Source organism: Canis lupus, chromosome 13 (assembly GCF_003254725.2).
Source record: "Canis lupus dingo isolate Sandy chromosome 13, ASM325472v2, whole genome shotgun sequence".
Lineage (NCBI taxonomy): Eukaryota > Metazoa > Chordata > Mammalia > Carnivora > Canidae > Canis > Canis lupus.
In genome coordinates this window covers 4050799-4069772 of record NC_064255.1, presented here as the reverse complement: position 1 = coordinate 4069772, position 18974 = coordinate 4050799, and the positions used below count along the sequence as shown (strand labels likewise).

Here is an 18974-nt window from a genome sequence, read left to right as displayed (position 1 = left end):
AATATTTATAGATAACTGCATCGGTATTTATGATTTTTATTAAAAGAACTTTGGCTAATTTGTCTTCCTTACTTTAAACATAAAAATGATAATCTATTTATTTGTTGATTACTTACTAAGTGCTCTCACACAGTAGCTGCTTAGATGGTGGTAGACAACAGAGTCCTTTTCCTAACAGGGTTTACAGTCCTGTGAGAGGACACAAGCAAGAAACATCTGCTCCTAAGGGTTTTAGGGTTTATTAGATGCACATAGTAGGACCACTTACACACTGAATGGGGGCTGTGGAGAATTAAGGAAGACATTCCGAAGGAGGTGACTATTCCCAAGTCATTATAAGATCCCTCTATGAGAGTTGCTTTAATAGACTTCATGCCACTAAATAATCCTTCTAATTAAGTATGCTTTAAGAATTATACTTTGCATTTAAAAATTAACAAGGGTTCTATCTGGTGTCAATAAGTTATACTTCCATAATTTCCATAGGCCTCTTTGTGTGTTTTTTTTAAATTTCAGTTTTTGTACTTGTGTATGAATTCTTTCTAGACTCAAACGGACGTCACCGACAGCCTATTGTGATTGTTGGGAAAAATGTAAATGTAAAACTCTAATTGCTGGACAGAAATCTGCTCGTCTTGATCTACTTTATCGCCTGCTCACTGCTACTAATCTGGTTACTCTGCCAAACAGCAGGCAAGTGGGATTTTTTGGGACATAAATTCAAACAGCACAGCACATCTAAGTAGTCCTCCCCCTGCTCACAGCGATGTTCCATTTTGCAGGGGAGAGCACCTCTTACTGTTTCTAGTGCAGACAGTTGCAAGGCAGACAGTAGAGCACTGCCAGTACAGACCTCCTCGGATCAGGGAGGATCGTAACCGAAAAACAGCCAATCCTGAAGGTGAGTGAATCTGACAGTTTTGACACATAGGAAAAGCATTATATTTGTCTTACTATTTCCTTTTTTTTTTTAGATTCAGATATGCCTGATCATGATTTAGAGCCCCCAAGGTTTGCCCAGCTTGCATTGGAGCGTGTTCTACAGGACTGGAATGCTTTAAAATCTATGATTATGTTTGGGTCACAGGAGAATAAAGACCCGTATGTATTCATTAAAAACATTTTAAGTTTATGTATTTCTCATGTTAATGCAAGTGATTACAGTGCATTGTCTTTCATTCCCCCTCAAGTCTCAGTGCCAGCAGTAGGATAGGCCATCTTTTGCCAGAAGAGCAGGTTTACCTCAATCAGCAAAGTGGCACCATTCGGCTGGACTGTTTCACTCATTGCCTTATAGTCAAGTGTACAGCAGATATTTTGGTAAGTTCTTTGGATGTTTATATACAAGTACATGAAAATGTTTTCTGACTTAAGTTTCCCATAATTTTAGTGATTCAAACTCTTACATATTGATAAACTCTAATTAAACAGTACAGTAAGAGGAATGGAATTATGGGGGGTGATTTAAGTGTCTCCATTAACAACAGAAACTCCTTTCATTCTAAACAAAAACCCTAAAATGTGTTAGAAAAGACAACAGTATACAGATGTATGGAACAGTGTTCAAAATTAATGGTAACACAGTGCAAACTTTACTCCTTTTTTAAATTGGAAATTAGGGAGTGCCTGAGTGGCTCAGCGGTTGAGTGTCTGCTTTCGGCGCAGGGTGTGATCCTGGGTGTGGGGATAAGAGTCCTGCATTGGGCTCCCTGTGAGGAGTCTGCTTCTCCCTCTTTCTGTGTCTCTGCCTCTCTTTCTGTATTTCTCATGAGTAAATAAATAATTTTTTTAAAAGAAATTAGAAGAGAATATAAACCATAAAACCTAGTGCAGTGCTGGTGAGGTTTTAGTAAAAAGAATACATTCAGACATTGATGGGGTAGCACTGCAATTGGTACTCTTTGAGAAAACAATTTGGCAATAATATCATAAGATATAAAAATATCAGTGTCCTCAGAACTTATAAAGAAATAATTTATGATATGAGAAAGAAAAAGTCATGTCACAGAATAATAAATTAAAAAATGAAATACTTGATGGGTCCACTAATAATGGAGTATTGAATTAGATTATAGTCCAGCTACTTGTTGAAATGTAATGCAGCAATTTAGAAATTAAGGATATTTTAAGTAACATTTAAAAAAAGAACAGAATAATGTGAAATTGGATGCTCTCTGTAATTAAAATGTATATGATAGACCATGTATAGAAATGAGACAAGAAAGTAACAATAATGACCTAATGAGAGGGATGGGATTATGAATTTATTAATGTAAGTATTTGAATCTACTTTACCTGTTTCATTATGTACTCGAAAGTAAGTGAAATAAATTGTTTCTTTGATTTGATTTTTCTTCTAAATATTGGTATACATAGATCTATAAGACTTAAAAAGGAAATCAGACATTTGAGGCCCACTCTAGATCAAAGACATGGTAGGTATGTGGCATAAGTTAATCACTGACATTAGAAATGTTTTGTTTAAAAAGAAGAATGTTTTGTTTAAATTTATTTTGAGGGATGCCTGGGTGGCTCAGCAGTTAAGCGCATCTGCCTTTGGCTCAGGGTGTGATCCTGGAGTCCTAGGATCGAGTCCCACATCAGGCTTCCTGCATGGAGCCTATTTCTCCCTCTGCCTGTGTCTGCCTTTCTCTCTCTTGGTCTCTCGTGAATAAATAAATAAAATCTTTAAAATAAATAAATTTATTTTGAGATCCTTATTATGAAATGCTAATATTGAAAAAGTGTTAGAACTTTTTACTTTATAAATATTTGTCTAAACATCATAAAAGATGTTTCATCATTAATAAAGTGATTATAATTTTTTAAAGCTTTTAGATACTCTACTAGGTACACTAGTGAAAGAACTCCAAAACAAATATACACCTGGACGTAGAGAAGAAGCTATTGCTGTGACAATGAGGTTTTTGCGTTCAGTGGCAAGAGTTTTTGTCATTCTTAGTGTGGAAATGGCTTCATCCAAAAAGAAAAAGTAAGACATCCTTTTTTATTTGGGCTTTTCTTTAATTTCACACACATTTTTTGTAATGATAACTTTGTATATATGAAAAGATTCATAAAAGATTCTTGTATTTTCCTTTTTGCTCTAGCAACTTTATCCCCCAGCCAATTGGAAAATGCAAGCGTGTATTCCAAGCACTACTACCTTATGCCGTAGAAGAATTGTGCAATGTAGCGGAGTCACTGATTGTTCCTGTCAGAATGGGGATTGCTCGCCCAACTGCACCTTTTACTCTGGCCAGTACTAGCATAGATGCCATGCAGGGCAGTGAAGAATTGTTTTCAGTGGAACCACTGCCACCACGACCATCATCGGATCAGTCTAGCAGGTAAATTTCTACCTGGAAACAGATTCTGATTAATTCTTTCTCTGGAAATGTCATGTTTGGCTTACTGAACATTTGCATAAGCATTCAGGTGGTGATGTTCACCATTTGTGCAACAAATGGTAGAGATATTATTTTATTTGGAACATGTGAGAGCACTTTAAAAAATTATACGTTGTGTCTCTATAAGGTAATAGATACATAGTTGTGGGTATTATTTTTGGTATGGAAAAACATGTTTTGTTATGCCAATAAAGTAATCTGGTAAGAAAGTTCAGACTTCTGCAGACATCATTACTTCTTTTCTCACATTAGATATAGCTTACTGTAAGGCCAATTTGAGGAATGAGAAGACCTGTAACTTTCTCTGTGTCTAAAGGCTTGGGCTAGGGGGCAGCTTGTTATTGTGTAGTGTAAATAACCAGAATGCTAGAATTTAAAAATACTCTCTACAACAACCATGTTATCTAAAATAGGACTAAAACAACTCAATAACTAAATGGTTCTGGTTATAAGATTATTTATTCTTAATCTCATTCATCTTTTCCATTTGTAACTAGACTGTAAGCTTGTTGAGTCAGAATGTTTAGAAACTAAAATATTCTGGTGTCTTTTAACACAGTGCTTCAAATTAAATTTGCATGCAAATCATTTGGGGGTCTTAATAAAATGCAGAGGCTGATTTTGAAGGTCTGGATGGGGCCTGAGATTCTGTATTTCATATAAACTCAGGTAGTGCCGATGGTGCTGGTTTAGGGGCCACCTCTTTGATTTGCGAGGCTATAGTGATCTTTAGCAAATATTTGTATATTTGGTTTTCTCAAGTCTGATTTTGTTACTGTGTATATGTGTAATGATGTTTAATAAAGATCTTTGGGACCTAAAGACCCTCTTCTTCTTTTCTGGAAAACATCTCTGTTAATGAGGAAGGACTATGTTAGTGTTTGGTAGTTCCCAAGACTTCGTCTCTGGGTTTCATCTGGGTTAATGTATTGAGTATCTGCTCTCTCACTGTTCTCCTTATTCCATGTGCCAGTATGTGTCCCAGCTTTTCCTGTATTGTCAAGTCTCCTAGGATACCCTGGAATTTAAATCCAGATTTGTCTATCAAAGCTTTCCCATGGTAGCCTTGACACTTATATACTTCCAGGATTTGCTGAAAATGATTATAAATCAAACTATATATTTTCAGACTCCCTGAATACACTCCATTATCCAGTGATTCTGTTAACAAAATCTGCTTGGGCTCCATATGATGCTCCTGATTCTGATACCCTGTGAGGAGACCCCTGGTTCTTGAAGTGGTATTACTTTGTGAATTCTTTGTATCCTCTCCTTGGTTTTGTTCTAGAACATAAAATTTTTTTTATCTGTTGAACAGACTTTGGGGTGATAGCTTTAAACAGTGTCAGTGAGCCTGTTGTTACTAAGTATCAAGACTTTGTGTCCCCTGGGGGATCCCTGGGTGGCTCAGCGGTTTAGCGCCTGCCTTTGGCCTGGGGCGTGATCCTGGGGGTCCCAGGATCGAGTCCCGCATCAGGCTCCCAGCATGGAGCCTGCTTCTCCCTCTGCCTGTGTCTCTGCCTCTCTCTCTCTCTCTCTCTCTCTATGTCTATCACAAGTAAATAAATAAAATCTTAAAAAAAAAAAAGACTTTGTGTCCCCTTGTCAACTGCTTCTTAGGCCCTTTGTTTAAGTATTGTGCACTCTTTGGGGCGCCTGGCTGGCTAAGTTGGTTGGGCGTCTGCCTTTGGCTCAGGTCATGATCTCAGGGTCCTGGGATTGAGCCCTGCATCAGGCTCCCCGCTCAACGGAGAGCCTGCTTCTCCCTCTCCCTCTGCTGCTTCCCCTGCTTGTGCTCTCTCTGTCAAATAGAGAAATAAAAATCTTTAAAAACAACAGCAGAAAGTACCGTGCACTCTTCAGCTCTCCTCTTCATTCCCATCTATTGATTCTTTTTTTTTTTTTCTTAAAGATTTTATTTATTTATTCATGAGAGACAGAGAGAAAGAGGCAGAGACATAGGCAGAGGGAGAAGCAGGCTCCCTGCAAGGAGCCTGATGCAGGACTTGTCCCAGGACCCCCCCCAGGGATCATGAGTTGAGCCAAAGCAGATGCAGATGCTCAACCACTGAGCCACCCAGGTATCCCCTATCTATTGATTCTTCAGTCAGTCCCTCAAGTTTTCCCAGGAGATCTCATTCGATAGTCAAGAAAGATAATAGTGTAATGTTACTATTGCTACAACTGTTGATGTGATGTAGAAATCCTTCATTATAAATACAGTACAATCACTCCTTCTTGTAAGGGTGTATTTTGATCAGTGTTCCAAGCATGTCTTAAGTAAAAAGTTCATACTTGATTAGTCTTTGTGATTTCCTTTGTATTGGATGGTAGATGGTATGTATCACTCCACTGAGCATAAAGTTTTGAGTTCAGTATTTTTGCTTTTTCTGTTGCTTCCCTTCACCTCTTTAAAACTTTTGTCTTTATTAACCTGTTTCTCTGTGTACATTCCTCATACAAAAACTGTTAAATGAAATTTTATTATGAACTAGGAACTTTAAGCATTGTAAATGCATTACAATGCATCTGTTTTGATTTTCACAATAATTCATGACCGCTGTCATTCTACTTTTAAAAACAAGAGATCTGAGCCTCAGAGAGGTTAGGTAACTTCTTCAAGGTCAAATAACTATTAAAGTTTAAAGATAATTAGAGATAATTCTAGACAGATTTCTTTTTTCCTTTTTCCTATACTTGAGAATATTAGGGGTAGATAGTGCTGTTTGGTACTTTTTTTCTTTTTTAAGGATTTATTTCTTTAAGAGAGAGAAAGTGTACAAGCAGAGGAGAGGAGCAGAGGGAGATTCTGTGGGGCTCCATCCCAGGACCCTGGGATCATGACCTGAGCCAAAAGCAGATGCTTAACCGACTAAGCCACTCAGGTACCCCTGGTTTGGTGCTTTTTGATGGTGTTGAGGCATTGGATTAATATCAGTGAACCTGACCCTACCCTCACAGTGCAAATTGCAGTCCTAAACTATCATAAGTGCAGGTTTATAATTAGTTCTCTGAAGAGACATTTTTCCTGTCCCCATCCAGCCACGGTTGATATAGGCAAGTATCTTAAAATTGGTTACCCTTTCCTGATTTGTTTGGCTTTATGTATCTGAGTGTGAGAGAAGAGGGAATTTCTGTGATGTAACTTCCCATTTTTGCTTACACCCTAGACTGTCTCCTGTGAAATCTATGGCTCCTTGAAACCCTTCTAGCCTAAGAGACATGAGCAGATTCCTTTGGCATACATGGTGGCACCACTGCTCTCAGGCTTATTGACGTATGATTGTTTTTCTTATCGCCAGGATAGTTGTGCTTTGTTTTTTAATATTTTATTTAGCATATTTAGGTATTCTACACCAAGAAGGATTTCTCTGCAGTTTGGCAAATAGCTGTAACTTAAGAAGTATTTTAACAGCTCCTGTTAGACTGGCTTTCAGGACTGTAGCTGTGCCATGTCTCATGGGAAAGAGGCTGAATCATGGTATGAAGAAAACTGAAGCTCCATTTCTGAATGGGGAGTTAATAATATATTTTAGGAATTAGCAGTATCATACATACTAAGTACATAAGTCCTTTGAGGGGATGATAGATCTTGTGGATGTTCCAAGACTTCTTTTTAAAATTATTTTAAAGAAATACTAATTGTGGCTTCACAAATGTTGACTTTTATTTTTTAATATTGGAGATGTTGGAATCTTAGGTTGGAAATACCCTTTTCATCTTTTCTTTTAGCCTTTTCATTAGCTTTGTAATTTACTGTCTCAGTGAAGAACCAGTTACTTAAATTTCTAATATTAAACACTTGGATGTTTGAAGGAGAGTGTCTCAGTTGACTCTTCATGTGTAACTGCTTTGATTCTCATTTCTAAGAGCAACTGAGGTGAGGAAAGAACGCTATCTGTGTAAATACCTTTAAAAGGTCCTTTAACCTTAACCTCTCTATAGTTTGTGTTTCTTAATCTGTTAATAAAGGATAATAGTAGGTCACAGGGTTAACATGCTGATCTCTGACCTGCATTTTAAGATGCATTCTCTCATTCTCCCCTTCCTTTTATATTAGAAGTAGGTGTCCTTTCTTGGCTGTTTCTAAGGCATATTTTTAGAGAAGTGGAACTATTCGGCCACCCACCTTTTGTTATGATTCTGTTTTTAAATTCATACTTTTGAACTGATGTTTCTCCTCTTCACACACATCAGTGGGTTAATAAGCTGAAGCAAGTAGGTCATATCAGGTGTCTTAAAGACTAGATCCCTTGTAATAAACACACTCATTACCACACTTTGTTAATGGAGGAATGCTGCTGTTGGAGCTTTTGGAAGTTGAGGACTATTGGCATGAAAGCAGTGGAGAAGGAAAAATATTTCCAGTGGAGCATTTCAGTGGGAAGGACTCCTAAAAGGATGTGCATTAACAAATTTGAAATGACTTACTGAAAAGTAAAAACACTTCTGAGATTCCTAAGTTAAATCTCTGTGATAAAATTAATTTCTTTGGGCTTCATATTTTTGGATATACTATGGATTAATTGTTGGTTTCTAAGAATTTTTATGTGAGATTTAAAATAGCATCCTAGCAAGTGGGTCACACTAAGCGATACCAAGAAGCATAAAAAGTGTGCTGTATAGCAGGGGGGTGGCAACAGTGCCCTCATGAGCTCTTGCTTCTCCACAGCTCCAGCCAGTCTCAATCTTCCTACATCATCCGGAATCCCCAGCAGAGGCGCATCAGCCAGTCACAGCCTGTTCGGGGCAGAGATGAAGAACAGGATGACATTGTTTCAGCGGACGTAGAAGAGGTGGTTGTAACTGTCTTCATGGTGGTAGATGAGAGGCTTTTATATGGGAGGAAGAAGTTTTATTAATAGTAGCTTACTACCATTAGGTGTATTTGCTTCCAGCATTTAGACTTTTGTTACATGTTCTCATTTGTGACTATATATATGTTAAAAATACTTCAATAATTCTTGATTTAGTGGATAATACAAAATTGGACACATAAGCTTGTTTTTACTTCGGGTTAATAGAAAAGACATCCTCATTGTTCAAAAAAGTTTTAGTAGTTTTGTGCATAGTATTTGAAGGCAGAGGTAAATTTTATAACTGGAAGTTTAAAAAACATACTCTGCACACAGTTGTTATACTTCTAATTTTAAGGTTCGGCATATGGACAATAATTACAAACTAGGGTGTTTTGACATAATTTTTGGTAGCAAGTTGTCAATAGCCAATGATTTTTAAACTTAAAATTCTCTGTAGTGAGGGAGCTTCGTATTTTATTTTATTTTTAAATTCATTTTGTTTGGAGGGAGCTTTGAATTTTAGTTACTAATTGCTGTGGAGGAACAGCTGGTAGAGATGTGGGTTTATTATGTACTTTGTCTACAAATAAGATTCTGGATTTAGGTTGAGGTGGTGGAGGGTGTGGCTGGAGAAGAGGATCATCACGACGAACAGGAAGAACATGGTGAAGAAAATGCTGAGGCAGAGGGACAACATGATGAGCATGATGAAGACGGTATGCAGGTTATTTGAGAACTTATTCAGTATGAATAAATCAGGTATCTTTAAGGATATTAATATAAAGAAAAGCCCCATTATAATGAGCAAAATGTTCAACATGTTTTAAGCCTAGGAAGTCTGAGGATGTTTCAAAATTTTAGGAAGCAGCCGTATACATATATGCATATATGTGTATATATACTTATACATATAAAATAATTCATCTTCTTCCTTCTTTACCTTTTGACTCAAAGGTTTTGACTTTCTCTTTTCTTAAAAGGCTTTTTAGAAGTTGATAATGATAACCCAAGTTAGGATACATTTGCAAATTAGAGAAAAGGGAAAAAAATTACCTATAATCCCACCCAGATGCTAATAGCTTATATTTTTACTTTCAGTCCTCGCCTGTGCTGCCCCATTCACACGCATATCTTTGATATTGTATGTTTAATTTTTGTGCCCTTCTTCCCCCCACTAACAATAATCATTTTGGCCTTTTTGCTACATAGTCATTGTAACTATTCTTATTAGTCAGACTTTTGGGGATCAGCGTTATTGAGATATAATTGACATACAATAAATTGCACGTATTTAAAATTTATAATTTTATATGCTTTGACATGTATATACTATGAAATTCTAAATAGATCTTTTTAGCTTTCTTCTCCTTTTGGAATCCCAATATGGAAAACAGATGAAAATTAGCAGTGGACCTAGCCCAGAGCTCTGCCCACTGGTGGAGGTTCCCCTGCCCAACCTTTTTATCTGAGTCTATGCAGAACAGATTTTGAATTGCTATGCAATAGTCTACTGAGTACCATAATTTGCCTAGTCATTTGTCTTCTACTAAGCAAGCAGTTATGCTTTATTGTAGTAGTAATCCCTCTTCTCTGTCCTTTCTGCCCGCCCCCTTACCTTATGATATCCTGCTTTTCAGACCCTGTCTTACTCCACAGTGAGTTTGTACTTTTTCCCCCCTTACTATTTAAATATGTTTTCTAGGGAGTGACATGGAGCTGGATTTGTTAGCAGCAGCTGAAACAGAAAGTGACAGCGAAAGTAACCATAGCAACCAAGATAATGCTAGTGGGCGTAGAAGTGTTGTCACTGCAGCAACTGCTGGCTCTGAAGCAGGTATGTTACTTTATCCTTATCCAGCTTTCTTGACTATACTAAAGCTATGTATATATTCAACATGAATTTGTTAAACTGTACTCCTTATGATTTGCACAAGGGTGGCTAAGTCTTTATAACTTCATCCTTTTTCCCTGTGGATGTTAGTGAGGACATATTTTAATGACTTTTTTCTTTTCTGATTTTTTAAATACTGAATTAATGTTAAGGTTCATTGAAAAGAATTGTTTTGTAACTAAAATATTTTAATAGTGGGTTTTGTGGATTATTGACTATGTCTTGGCATTCTGTTTAATATATGTATATTTTCCTGAGTGAGGGAGTACACTGTATTTTTAAATATCAACAAACTGACAGTGGTTTCGGTTTTAAAAATAAAAAATTTAGGTGCAAGCAGTGTTCCTGCCTTCTTTTCTGAAGATGATTCTCAATCAAATGACTCCAGTGATTCTGATAGCAGCAGTAGTCAGAGTGACGACATAGAACAGGAGACTTTTATGCTTGATGAGCCATTAGAGAGAACCACAAATAGCTCCCATGCCAATGGTGCTGCTCAAGCTCCCCGGTCCATGCAGTGGGCTGTCCGTAACACCCAACATCAGCGGGCAACCAGTACAGCCCCTTCCAGCACATCCACACCAGCAGGCAAGTCTGAAAACTTGGTATTCTTAAAAGTGCTTAAACAGGTTTTTAAAATTATGTATGTTCATCTCAACAAATTAAGTGGTTTCATAATAGTTCTAAATTGTTTTGTCGAGTTTAGATACTTATGCTTATATCAAGGTTTCTCAGTCCCTGCACCATTGCTGCTTTGGGTTGAATAATCCTTTATTTGTGCACTGTAGGATATTTAGCAGCATCCTTGACCTCTGTGCACCCAGATGCCAGTAGCAATACTACCCCTACCCCTCCTTGTGACAACCAAAAATGTCTGTAGACATTGCTAAATGTCCCCACTTTGGGGCAGGGGCAGTAGCAAAATTGCCTCTGGTTGAGAACATTATGGTAATTCTTGTCCCCCCTCATCATTGCCCTGTCTCATTTAGTGTGGTTTAAGAAAAAGTTTTTTGTTCCACTGCTGCATTTGCCAGTGCAATTGATCTTTTAGTTTACTTAAATATGTGTAGTGCTAGAGAAACACAATTAGCATCTGACAACTTGTGGTTGTCCTTTTTTCTTATAGCAAGTTCAGCGGGTTTGATTTATATTGATCCTTCAAATTTACGCCGGAGTGGTACCATCAGCACGAGTGCTGCAGCTGCGGCAGCTGCTCTGGAAGCTAGCAATGCCAGCAGTTACTTAACATCTGCAAGCAGTTTAGCCAGGGCTTACAGCATTGTTATCAGACAGATCTCGGACTTGATGGGCCTTATTCCTAAGTATAATCACCTAGTGTACTCCCAGATTCCAGCAGCTGTGAAATTGACTTACCAAGATGCAGTAAACTTACAGGTACGAAAACATTGAAAAGTTACTCATTCAAATAAATTTTTTGGCTGTCAATTATGAGAATCCCAATAAAATGGGAATTAATGTTACAAGTATTTAAATGTTTACATCATACTACTATATCAAATTTAACTTTATTTGGATAGTTTTAACTATTTTAGTTTGGTCTTCATAGAACTATGTAGAAGAAAAGCTTATTCCCACTTGGAACTGGATGGTCAGTATTATGGATTCTACTGAAGCTCAATTACGTTATGGTTCTGCATTAGCATCTGCTGGTGATCCGGGACATCCAAATCATCCTCTTCACGCCTCTCAGAATTCAGCTCGAAGAGAGAGGATGACTGCACGAGAAGAAGCTAGTTTACGAACTCTTGAAGGCAGACGGTATGAAGTTCTTCATGTATGCTTGTATATTTAGACAGAACCCTTAGGTCCTAAAAAGTTATGATCTTCTTGACTGCTATTACGTAAGACCTCACTCTGTTTTGAAGGAGGGAAGTGCCTTGTATTACTACTACTTTTTTTTTTTTTAACATTTTATTTATTTATCCATGAGACACACAGAGACAGAGGCAGAGACCTAGGCAGAGACAGGCAGAGGGGGAAGCAGGCTTCCTGCAGGGAGCCCAGTGTGGGACTCAATCCTAGGACTCCAGGATTACGCCCTGAGCGAAGGCAGACGCTCAACCACTGAGCCACCGAGGTGTCCTGTATTACCTTTTTTTTTTAATTGTGTAGTTGAAGCAAAATAAGTTAGTTATAATCCAAGCTATTTTTAAAAACTCATTCAAATTGCAGGAATCTGATGCTAAATACTGCTCAGTGTTGAAGTAGTTCATCTACATCCTTGTGTCATTATCCCTCTCAGGCTTTCCCCCTTTCTCCAATGAAAGGCATATATTCATGGGAAGACTTAATTTTGACCATGATTGAATATGAATGCATGTTGTACTTGGGAAGAGGAAGTGTGCAGTTAGCAAAGCTGCTCTTTGATTCCCTCAAGTCAAATTTCTTTTTCTGTGTCACACAGTCTGCTGAATTGTATTTAAACTATATTTCTGTATGTTTTTCTTTCTTTTCTTTCTTTCTTTCTTTTTTTTTTTTTTTTTTTAAGATTTTACTTGTTTAGAGAGTGAGCACATGTGAGAGAACGCATGAGTTGAGGGAGGGAAGCAGTGGGAGAGGATTTTCAAGTAGACCCCCTCGGTGACTCCCTGGGTAGCACCAAGCCTGGGGAGGTGAAAGAGGCTTGATCTTAATGACCCTGAGATCGTGGCCTCAGCTGAAATTGAGAGTCAGATGTTTAACCTTCTGAGCCACCCAGGTGTCCCTGTATTTGTTTTCTTTCTGTTCGGTTAAGATAAAGTAACTTTTCAGAACTAGGAATTTTTTCAAAATTTTATTTATTTGAGAGAGAGGCTAGCAAGTGAGCATGGACAGAGGGAGAAGCAGACTCTCTGCCAAGCAGGGAGCCTGATGACACCCCTCTCATTGTGGGTTTGTGTGTGTGTGTGTGTGTGTGTGTGTGTGTGTGTGTGTGTTTTAAGATTTTACTTCTTTATTCATGAGAGACAGAGAGAGGCAGAGCCATAGGCTCCCTGCAAGGAGCCTGATGCAGGAATTGATCCCTGGACCCTGGGATCATGCCCTGAGCTAAAGGCAGATGCTCAACTGCGAGCCACCCAGGTGTCCCTCAGTGTGATTTTGATTGATATTTCCCTAATGCCTGAATGATGAACATCATTTCATTGGCTTATTGGTCATTTGTGTATCTTCTTTGGGGAAATGTTTGTTTAAAATTCTTTGCCCAGTTTTTAATCACTTTTCTTTGTTATTGAGTTGTATGAGTTACTTATATTTTCTGAATATAAGTTCCTTATCAGATATAGGACTTGTAGAAATTTTATCTAATCCATGTGTGTTTTCATTTTCTGGATGATGTCCGTTGAAGGATGTAAGTTTTTAATTTTGATAAAGTCTAATGCTGTGTGTGTTTTCTTGTTGCTTGTGTTTTGGGTGTCAGGATTGGCAGTAGTTCTCAATGTGTGATCTCTAGAATGGCAGCATCACCTAGGAGCCTGTTAGAAATACGAAATTTGGGGCCCTACCCCAGACCTAGATTTTGATAAGACACTAAAGTTTGAGAAACATTGTCTTTAGGGAAGAAGTTCCTTTTCCCATTCCAAAGGACACTGGAATTCCTTTCTTGGTTTAAAGCACAGGACAGTGGAGCACCTGAGTGGCTCAGTCGGTTTAGTGTCTGACTCTTAATTTTGGCTCAGGTTATGATCTCAGGGTAGTGAAATCATGTCCTGCATTGGGCTCTGTGCTCAGCAGGAAGTCTGCTTGGATTCTCTCTCTCTCCCTCCCTCCCTCTCTCCCTCTCCCTCTCCCTCCTTCTGCCCCACTCTGCCTACATGCTCTCTCAAATAAATCTTTAAGAAAAAAGTACAGATCAAATTATGCACAATGGTTATATCTCTAAAACAGTCACAGGGGTAATGAATTTTGATTTATGGATATTCTCAGTTCCTAATCTTACATATTTATGGTAGTGGTCAGTTTAACATTTGTGTCGTTTTTAAAACATTTTCATTTCTTTTTCCTCCTACAGACGTGCCACATTGCTTAGCGCCCGTCAAGGAATGATGTCTGCCCGAGGGGACTTCCTAAATTATGCTCTGTCCTTAATGCGGTCTCATAATGATGAGCATTCTGATGTTCTTCCAGTTTTGGATGTTTGCTCACTGAAGCATGTGGCATATGTTTTTCAAGCCCTCATATATTGGATTAAAGCAATGAATCAGCAGACAACATTGGATACACCTCAGCTGGAACGCAAAAGGTATCTGTACTTGCCAGGAGGTTGGTTTAGGAAATGCTTAATTTCTCAGTGTGGTCTCTATTAGTATATTGTCCGATTTTTGGAGTGAGGAGAACAGCGCTTCAAAAGAGAAAGAGGACAGGAACATTTCATGTGGGAAAGAGGGCTTGAGTCTCCATAGCTACTCCTTATTTAAAACAGGAAACCTGGGCAGCCCTGGTAGCTCAGCGGTTTAGTGCTGCCTTTAGCCCAAGGCATGATACTGGAGCCCTGGGACCAAATCCCACGTCGAGCTCCCTGTATGGAGCCTGCTTCTCCCTCTGCCTATTTCTCTGCCTCTCTCTCTCTCTCTCTCTCTCTCAATCTGTGTGTGTGTGTCTTGAATGAATGAATGAATGAATGAATGAATAAATAAAATCTTAAAAAAAAAGGAAACCTAAGAATCTAATTAAGCTTTATGCTTGATGTAGTTTATCATGTTTTCTATTTTGTATAAGTATTCACTGTTTGTTAATGTGATTCTCTTTTGCTTTCTTTGAGCCTGTTTTATAATTGTAGTACATTTGGCTGTCCAGTCTACCATTCCCAGAGTCTAAAACTTGATCACAATGTTTGAAACTGGCTAGATATGTAACTGACTTTTTCAGTGTTTTTTTTTTTTTTTTTGCTTATAATTCCCATCACCTTTGCTCCATATTTTATGTAAAATGACTCACTTGTCTTTTTAAAGGACGCGAGAACTCTTGGAACTGGGTATTGATAATGAAGATTCAGAACATGAAAATGATGATGACACCAATCAAAGTTAGTGTACAGAAAATCTGCTAATCTACTTCAAGAAATGGCTGCCTCAGTATTTCCCCTTCAAGCTTTTTAACTTCATTATTTTCTGTCGGGGTGGGAATTTCTCTTTTCTTCTCTATGTCCCATTTCTTGCATTTTCTGTCCATTTTTCCTTATGCATCCTTGAATTATTTGCTTCATAAATAAGGATGAATTAAATGTTACGAACTTTTCAACAGTTGGTATCTTTGCTATTTTATCTTTGTATCCCTTGTGTTTTAGTTTTATGTTTAACTTTATTTTTGAAAGTCTTAGTAGAACCTTATTAATACTGATGCAAAATAGGTTTAGTCAAGAAAATGAGAAATTCCAGTTATAACTCCCAAATATCAAAACTCTTAACAGTGCAATAAAAAAATATTTCAAAGTCAAGAATTATTTTGGAATCTTCTGCAGTCTCTGTAGTTTCTTAGCTCTTATTTCAAGTGGAATTTAAAACAATTTATAAAGTGTGGGGTCAAATAGCCCAGTCTCTTGTCTATTTCTTATTAACAGCTAGTACTTCTATTCAGCCCAGGGGAAGACAACTGACTTCACTGCTGTAGTTTGAAAATCCAGTTGTAGCTCATTATTTTCACAGCATACTGTAAGCACTGTCCAAAGTTTTATTCCATTAAGGGGAGGATGGTGTTCTTATGCTTACTGTTGAGATGAATGAGATGTCCAGACATTTCTGTCTTGTAGAGAAAGCAGAACTTAGTAGTAAGCAAATGCTCAAATCTCAGCTCCTGACCGTCTTCTCTTAGAGTCATCAGTGAGCCTAAATATGCTTCAGAAGCTAGCTGTATTCAGGTCTGAATCCCTAGAGAAAGAGAAAGATACGGGAAATGTTTGTCCAATACAAAAGTGGAATAAGATTTGTTACTGCTAATACTTTTTAAGATAAGTCTGTATTGTGGTGTTAACGTATACATAATAGATTTTACCATTGTAACCAAACTAATATTTTGAATTATCTCCTAAAAATATTACCAAAATTTTGGACAGTTTAACTTATTTTTAGTTTTTGAGTGGCATTAAAATTTCATGAAGAAGGAAAAGGAATTTTGGACTGAGCAGATTAAGATGCTTTTCCTTCCCTAGTAATTAATATTTTCTAAAAACCACTTTATCTCTTTATGTGTAGGTGCCACTTTGAATGATAAGGATGATGACTCTCTTCCTGCAGAAACTGGTCAAAACCATCCGTTTTTCCGACGCTCAGATTCCATGACGTTCCTTGGATGTATACCCCCAAATCCATTTGAAGTGCCTCTGGCTGAAGCCATCCCCTTGGCTGATCAGCCACATCTGTTGCAGGTGATTTAAATAAACTAGTCAGTCTTAAAAGATTTCTTTTTTAAGTGACTTTATTATTTTTTTAACTGTACAGTATAACTGGAATATTTCTGTTAAAATTCCAGCCAAACGCTAGAAAGGAGGATCTTTTTGGCCGCCCAAGTCAGGGTCTTTATTCTTCATCTGCCAGTAGTGGGAAATGTTTAATGGAGGTTACAGTGGATAGAAACTGCCTTGAGGTAAGATAGTAAAAATCTTCACAATATAGTATTTGTGAATGAGAACTTGTCGTAATATCTAGAGTCTTAGAAATGCATTAATCCAAAATATTGTATTGTCTCAAATAATGGAAGTATTAGAAATTCCTGCCTTATGACAGATTTCCACATAATTTCATACTTCTGTCAGTGTCACTAAAACTGCTTTGAGACTAACTTGTTTTATGTCAGGTGACTTCATCTATAAAATGGCAGTTTTGTTATGTGTTTTGCCTATTTCACAGAGTTGAAGCTACTGAAAATTAAATCTTGATGTGTGTAATGTATATACATGTATTAATGTGTGAGCATATATAGTATTGGCTTGAAAAACTTTTTAACTGTAGAATGAATAAATAAGGTAATACTAATAATGACTTCTTGAATAATTATATCTACTAGGCATGTTCTCAATCTTTATTACCATGTTGGATAGAAAGTATTTTTATCCTGATTTTATGGGTAAAAAAACTGAGGCTTTCATAGATTACATAAATTTCTTGTGGGAAAGTCTGTTGTTAACTAGTTAAGTAGCAAATCTAGTTTTTAGATTAAAGTCTGATTTGAGAGCCTAAAATTATACAGTCCATACTGCTTCTCCAATGAAAATGTAATAACATGTTTAAGAGCAAAATTTTATTATCTAAGGGATATAATATTGAAAATACATAGAACATTTGAAATACATAGAACATTTGAGTAATCACATATTATAGAGACTCCTTTAAAAGTTCTCTGAGGCTGCTGTGATAAATGCACTGGAATTGCATTAGTGCATTTTCATGGGTGGTCAGCAAGGGGAATCGGAGAAAAGAAACAGGCTGCATCTTTGTAGTTGAAGTGCCAGAGAAGAATTACTTAACTTCCATGTGATTCCTGTGGAATATTACTAAGTTGGAAAGGAAATCTAGTAGGGTTGAGTTTTTTTTTTTTTTTTAATGTATGACTTTTATATGTAAAAATTCATAGGTTCTTCCAACTAAAATGTCTTATGCTGCCAATTTGAAAAATGTAATGAACATGCAAAATCGACAAAAAAAGGAAGGAGAAGAACAGAATGTGGTGCCAGAAGAAGTTGAAAGTTCAAAACCAGGGCCATCTGCTCATGATCTTGCTGCACAATTGAAAAGCAGTTTACTAGCAGAAATAGGGCTGACTGAAAGTGAAGGGCCACCTCTTACATCTTTCAGGTATTTGCTGAGTGGGGATATTTTTTCTGTTGCATTAATTTATGGGTAGTACAATTCTTGTAAGAATTTTTATTTAGGAATTTTATAATTTTATTTCATTTATATGTAAATAATAGACTTAAATGTTATCTTATTTCTGTGCTTTCCTGATTTATAATCAGATATTTAAATATGTGATTTTTCTGGATTTTTGAAGTGACAATATAGCCATTGATTGGCATTCTAATTTTCCTTTTACTTTATTGAGGAAATTCTAAGACTATGTTTTTTAATGTTAGTATATGTCCATGTCAAATTGCCAATTATAGACATGTTAGCAGCTTAACAAAGAGAAACATGTGAATGATTAGATAGAGCTTTCTAGGTTTGTGACTCTCACACTTGCTTGGGCTCCTTTGCCAAGTTTACAGTTGGTTATTATCTTCTTGTAAGAGGTAGGTTCTTTGCTTTCCCAATAAAAATTTGCTAGTGTATACTATGTCTCAGTATGGCTAATCACCAAATGATTTGTTGAGTATCTGCTTTTTGGTTACAGGATGTCAGATAATTATTTTTGGTTAGGAGTTCAGGGAGTTTAGGAAACTATATACATTTTATATATACAGTCCAACAATCAAAAGGCAAGGAAGAATTTTGGACTGGGGTGGCACAAGCTTTTCAGACAATATGGCTCGAGCTGAGATGGTTAGAATGCGTAGAGGCAAACAGATTGAAGGAGAGAAGATTTAGAGGTAGGGAGACAAGTTAGAAAAGCTGCGAGTTCAGGTTAGTGGTAAAAAGGGGCTGAAATAAAATATTGCCTTTGGGGATGGATAGGAAATTATGGAAAGAGAAATTTTGAAGGACTTAATCGCTCTGGAGGAACAGGGGCAAGAAACATTAGAATTTGTTTCAAGTTTGTGCAGTAGGGGAAATGGTACTGTTCAAAGAATGCAAGAGGCAGTGTCATTGAATTGTAGAGGCCATATTCAGTTTTCCTGTGTTGAGTTGGACTTACATGTCACTGACATGGAAATAAATATGTAACACTGTGGAAATTCTGGTCTGTTGTGAAAGTTTGAATTGGAGAGGAGGGATGATGGACTTA

The 18974-nt window shown here is 37.2% G+C and overlaps 1 protein-coding gene and 1 long non-coding RNA gene across 21 annotated transcripts in view; one reads left to right on the top strand and one right to left on the bottom strand.

The window, feature by feature from the left end:
* LOC112661978 (uncharacterized) overlaps positions 1 to 18974 on the bottom strand; it is a 165901-nt gene that overhangs the window by 78003 nt on the left and 68924 nt on the right. For 13 of the 15 annotated variants that reach the window (XR_007401859.1, XR_004815240.2, XR_004815242.2 and 10 more), the window contains one exon: positions 15806 to 15964. This is a non-coding gene — a long non-coding RNA (uncharacterized LOC112661978). Of the gene's footprint in view, positions 1 to 3263; positions 8151 to 15035; positions 15965 to 18974 lie in introns of those variants that run through there. The other 2 variants (XR_003138131.3, XR_007401852.1) reach the window with 2 other exon arrangements.
* UBR5 (ubiquitin protein ligase E3 component n-recognin 5) overlaps positions 1 to 18974 on the top strand; it is a 135869-nt gene that overhangs the window by 97643 nt on the left and 19252 nt on the right. For all 6 annotated transcript variants that reach the window (XM_025450120.3, XM_025450118.3, XM_025450122.3 and 3 more), the window contains exons 29-45: positions 547 to 693; positions 783 to 901; positions 975 to 1101; positions 1191 to 1320; positions 2832 to 2992; positions 3111 to 3350; positions 8083 to 8206; positions 8814 to 8925; positions 9912 to 10043; positions 10431 to 10688; positions 11227 to 11495; positions 11668 to 11879; positions 14110 to 14340; positions 15050 to 15123; positions 16289 to 16461; positions 16566 to 16679; positions 17667 to 17887. In XM_025450120.3, the coding sequence (XP_025305905.1) occupies positions 547 to 693; positions 783 to 901; positions 975 to 1101; positions 1191 to 1320; positions 2832 to 2992; positions 3111 to 3350; positions 8083 to 8206; positions 8814 to 8925; positions 9912 to 10043; positions 10431 to 10688; positions 11227 to 11495; positions 11668 to 11879; positions 14110 to 14340; positions 15050 to 15123; positions 16289 to 16461; positions 16566 to 16679; positions 17667 to 17887 (2844 nt within the window). The remainder of the gene's footprint in view (positions 1 to 546; positions 694 to 782; positions 902 to 974; positions 1102 to 1190; positions 1321 to 2831; positions 2993 to 3110; positions 3351 to 8082; positions 8207 to 8813; positions 8926 to 9911; positions 10044 to 10430; positions 10689 to 11226; positions 11496 to 11667; positions 11880 to 14109; positions 14341 to 15049; positions 15124 to 16288; positions 16462 to 16565; positions 16680 to 17666; positions 17888 to 18974) is intronic.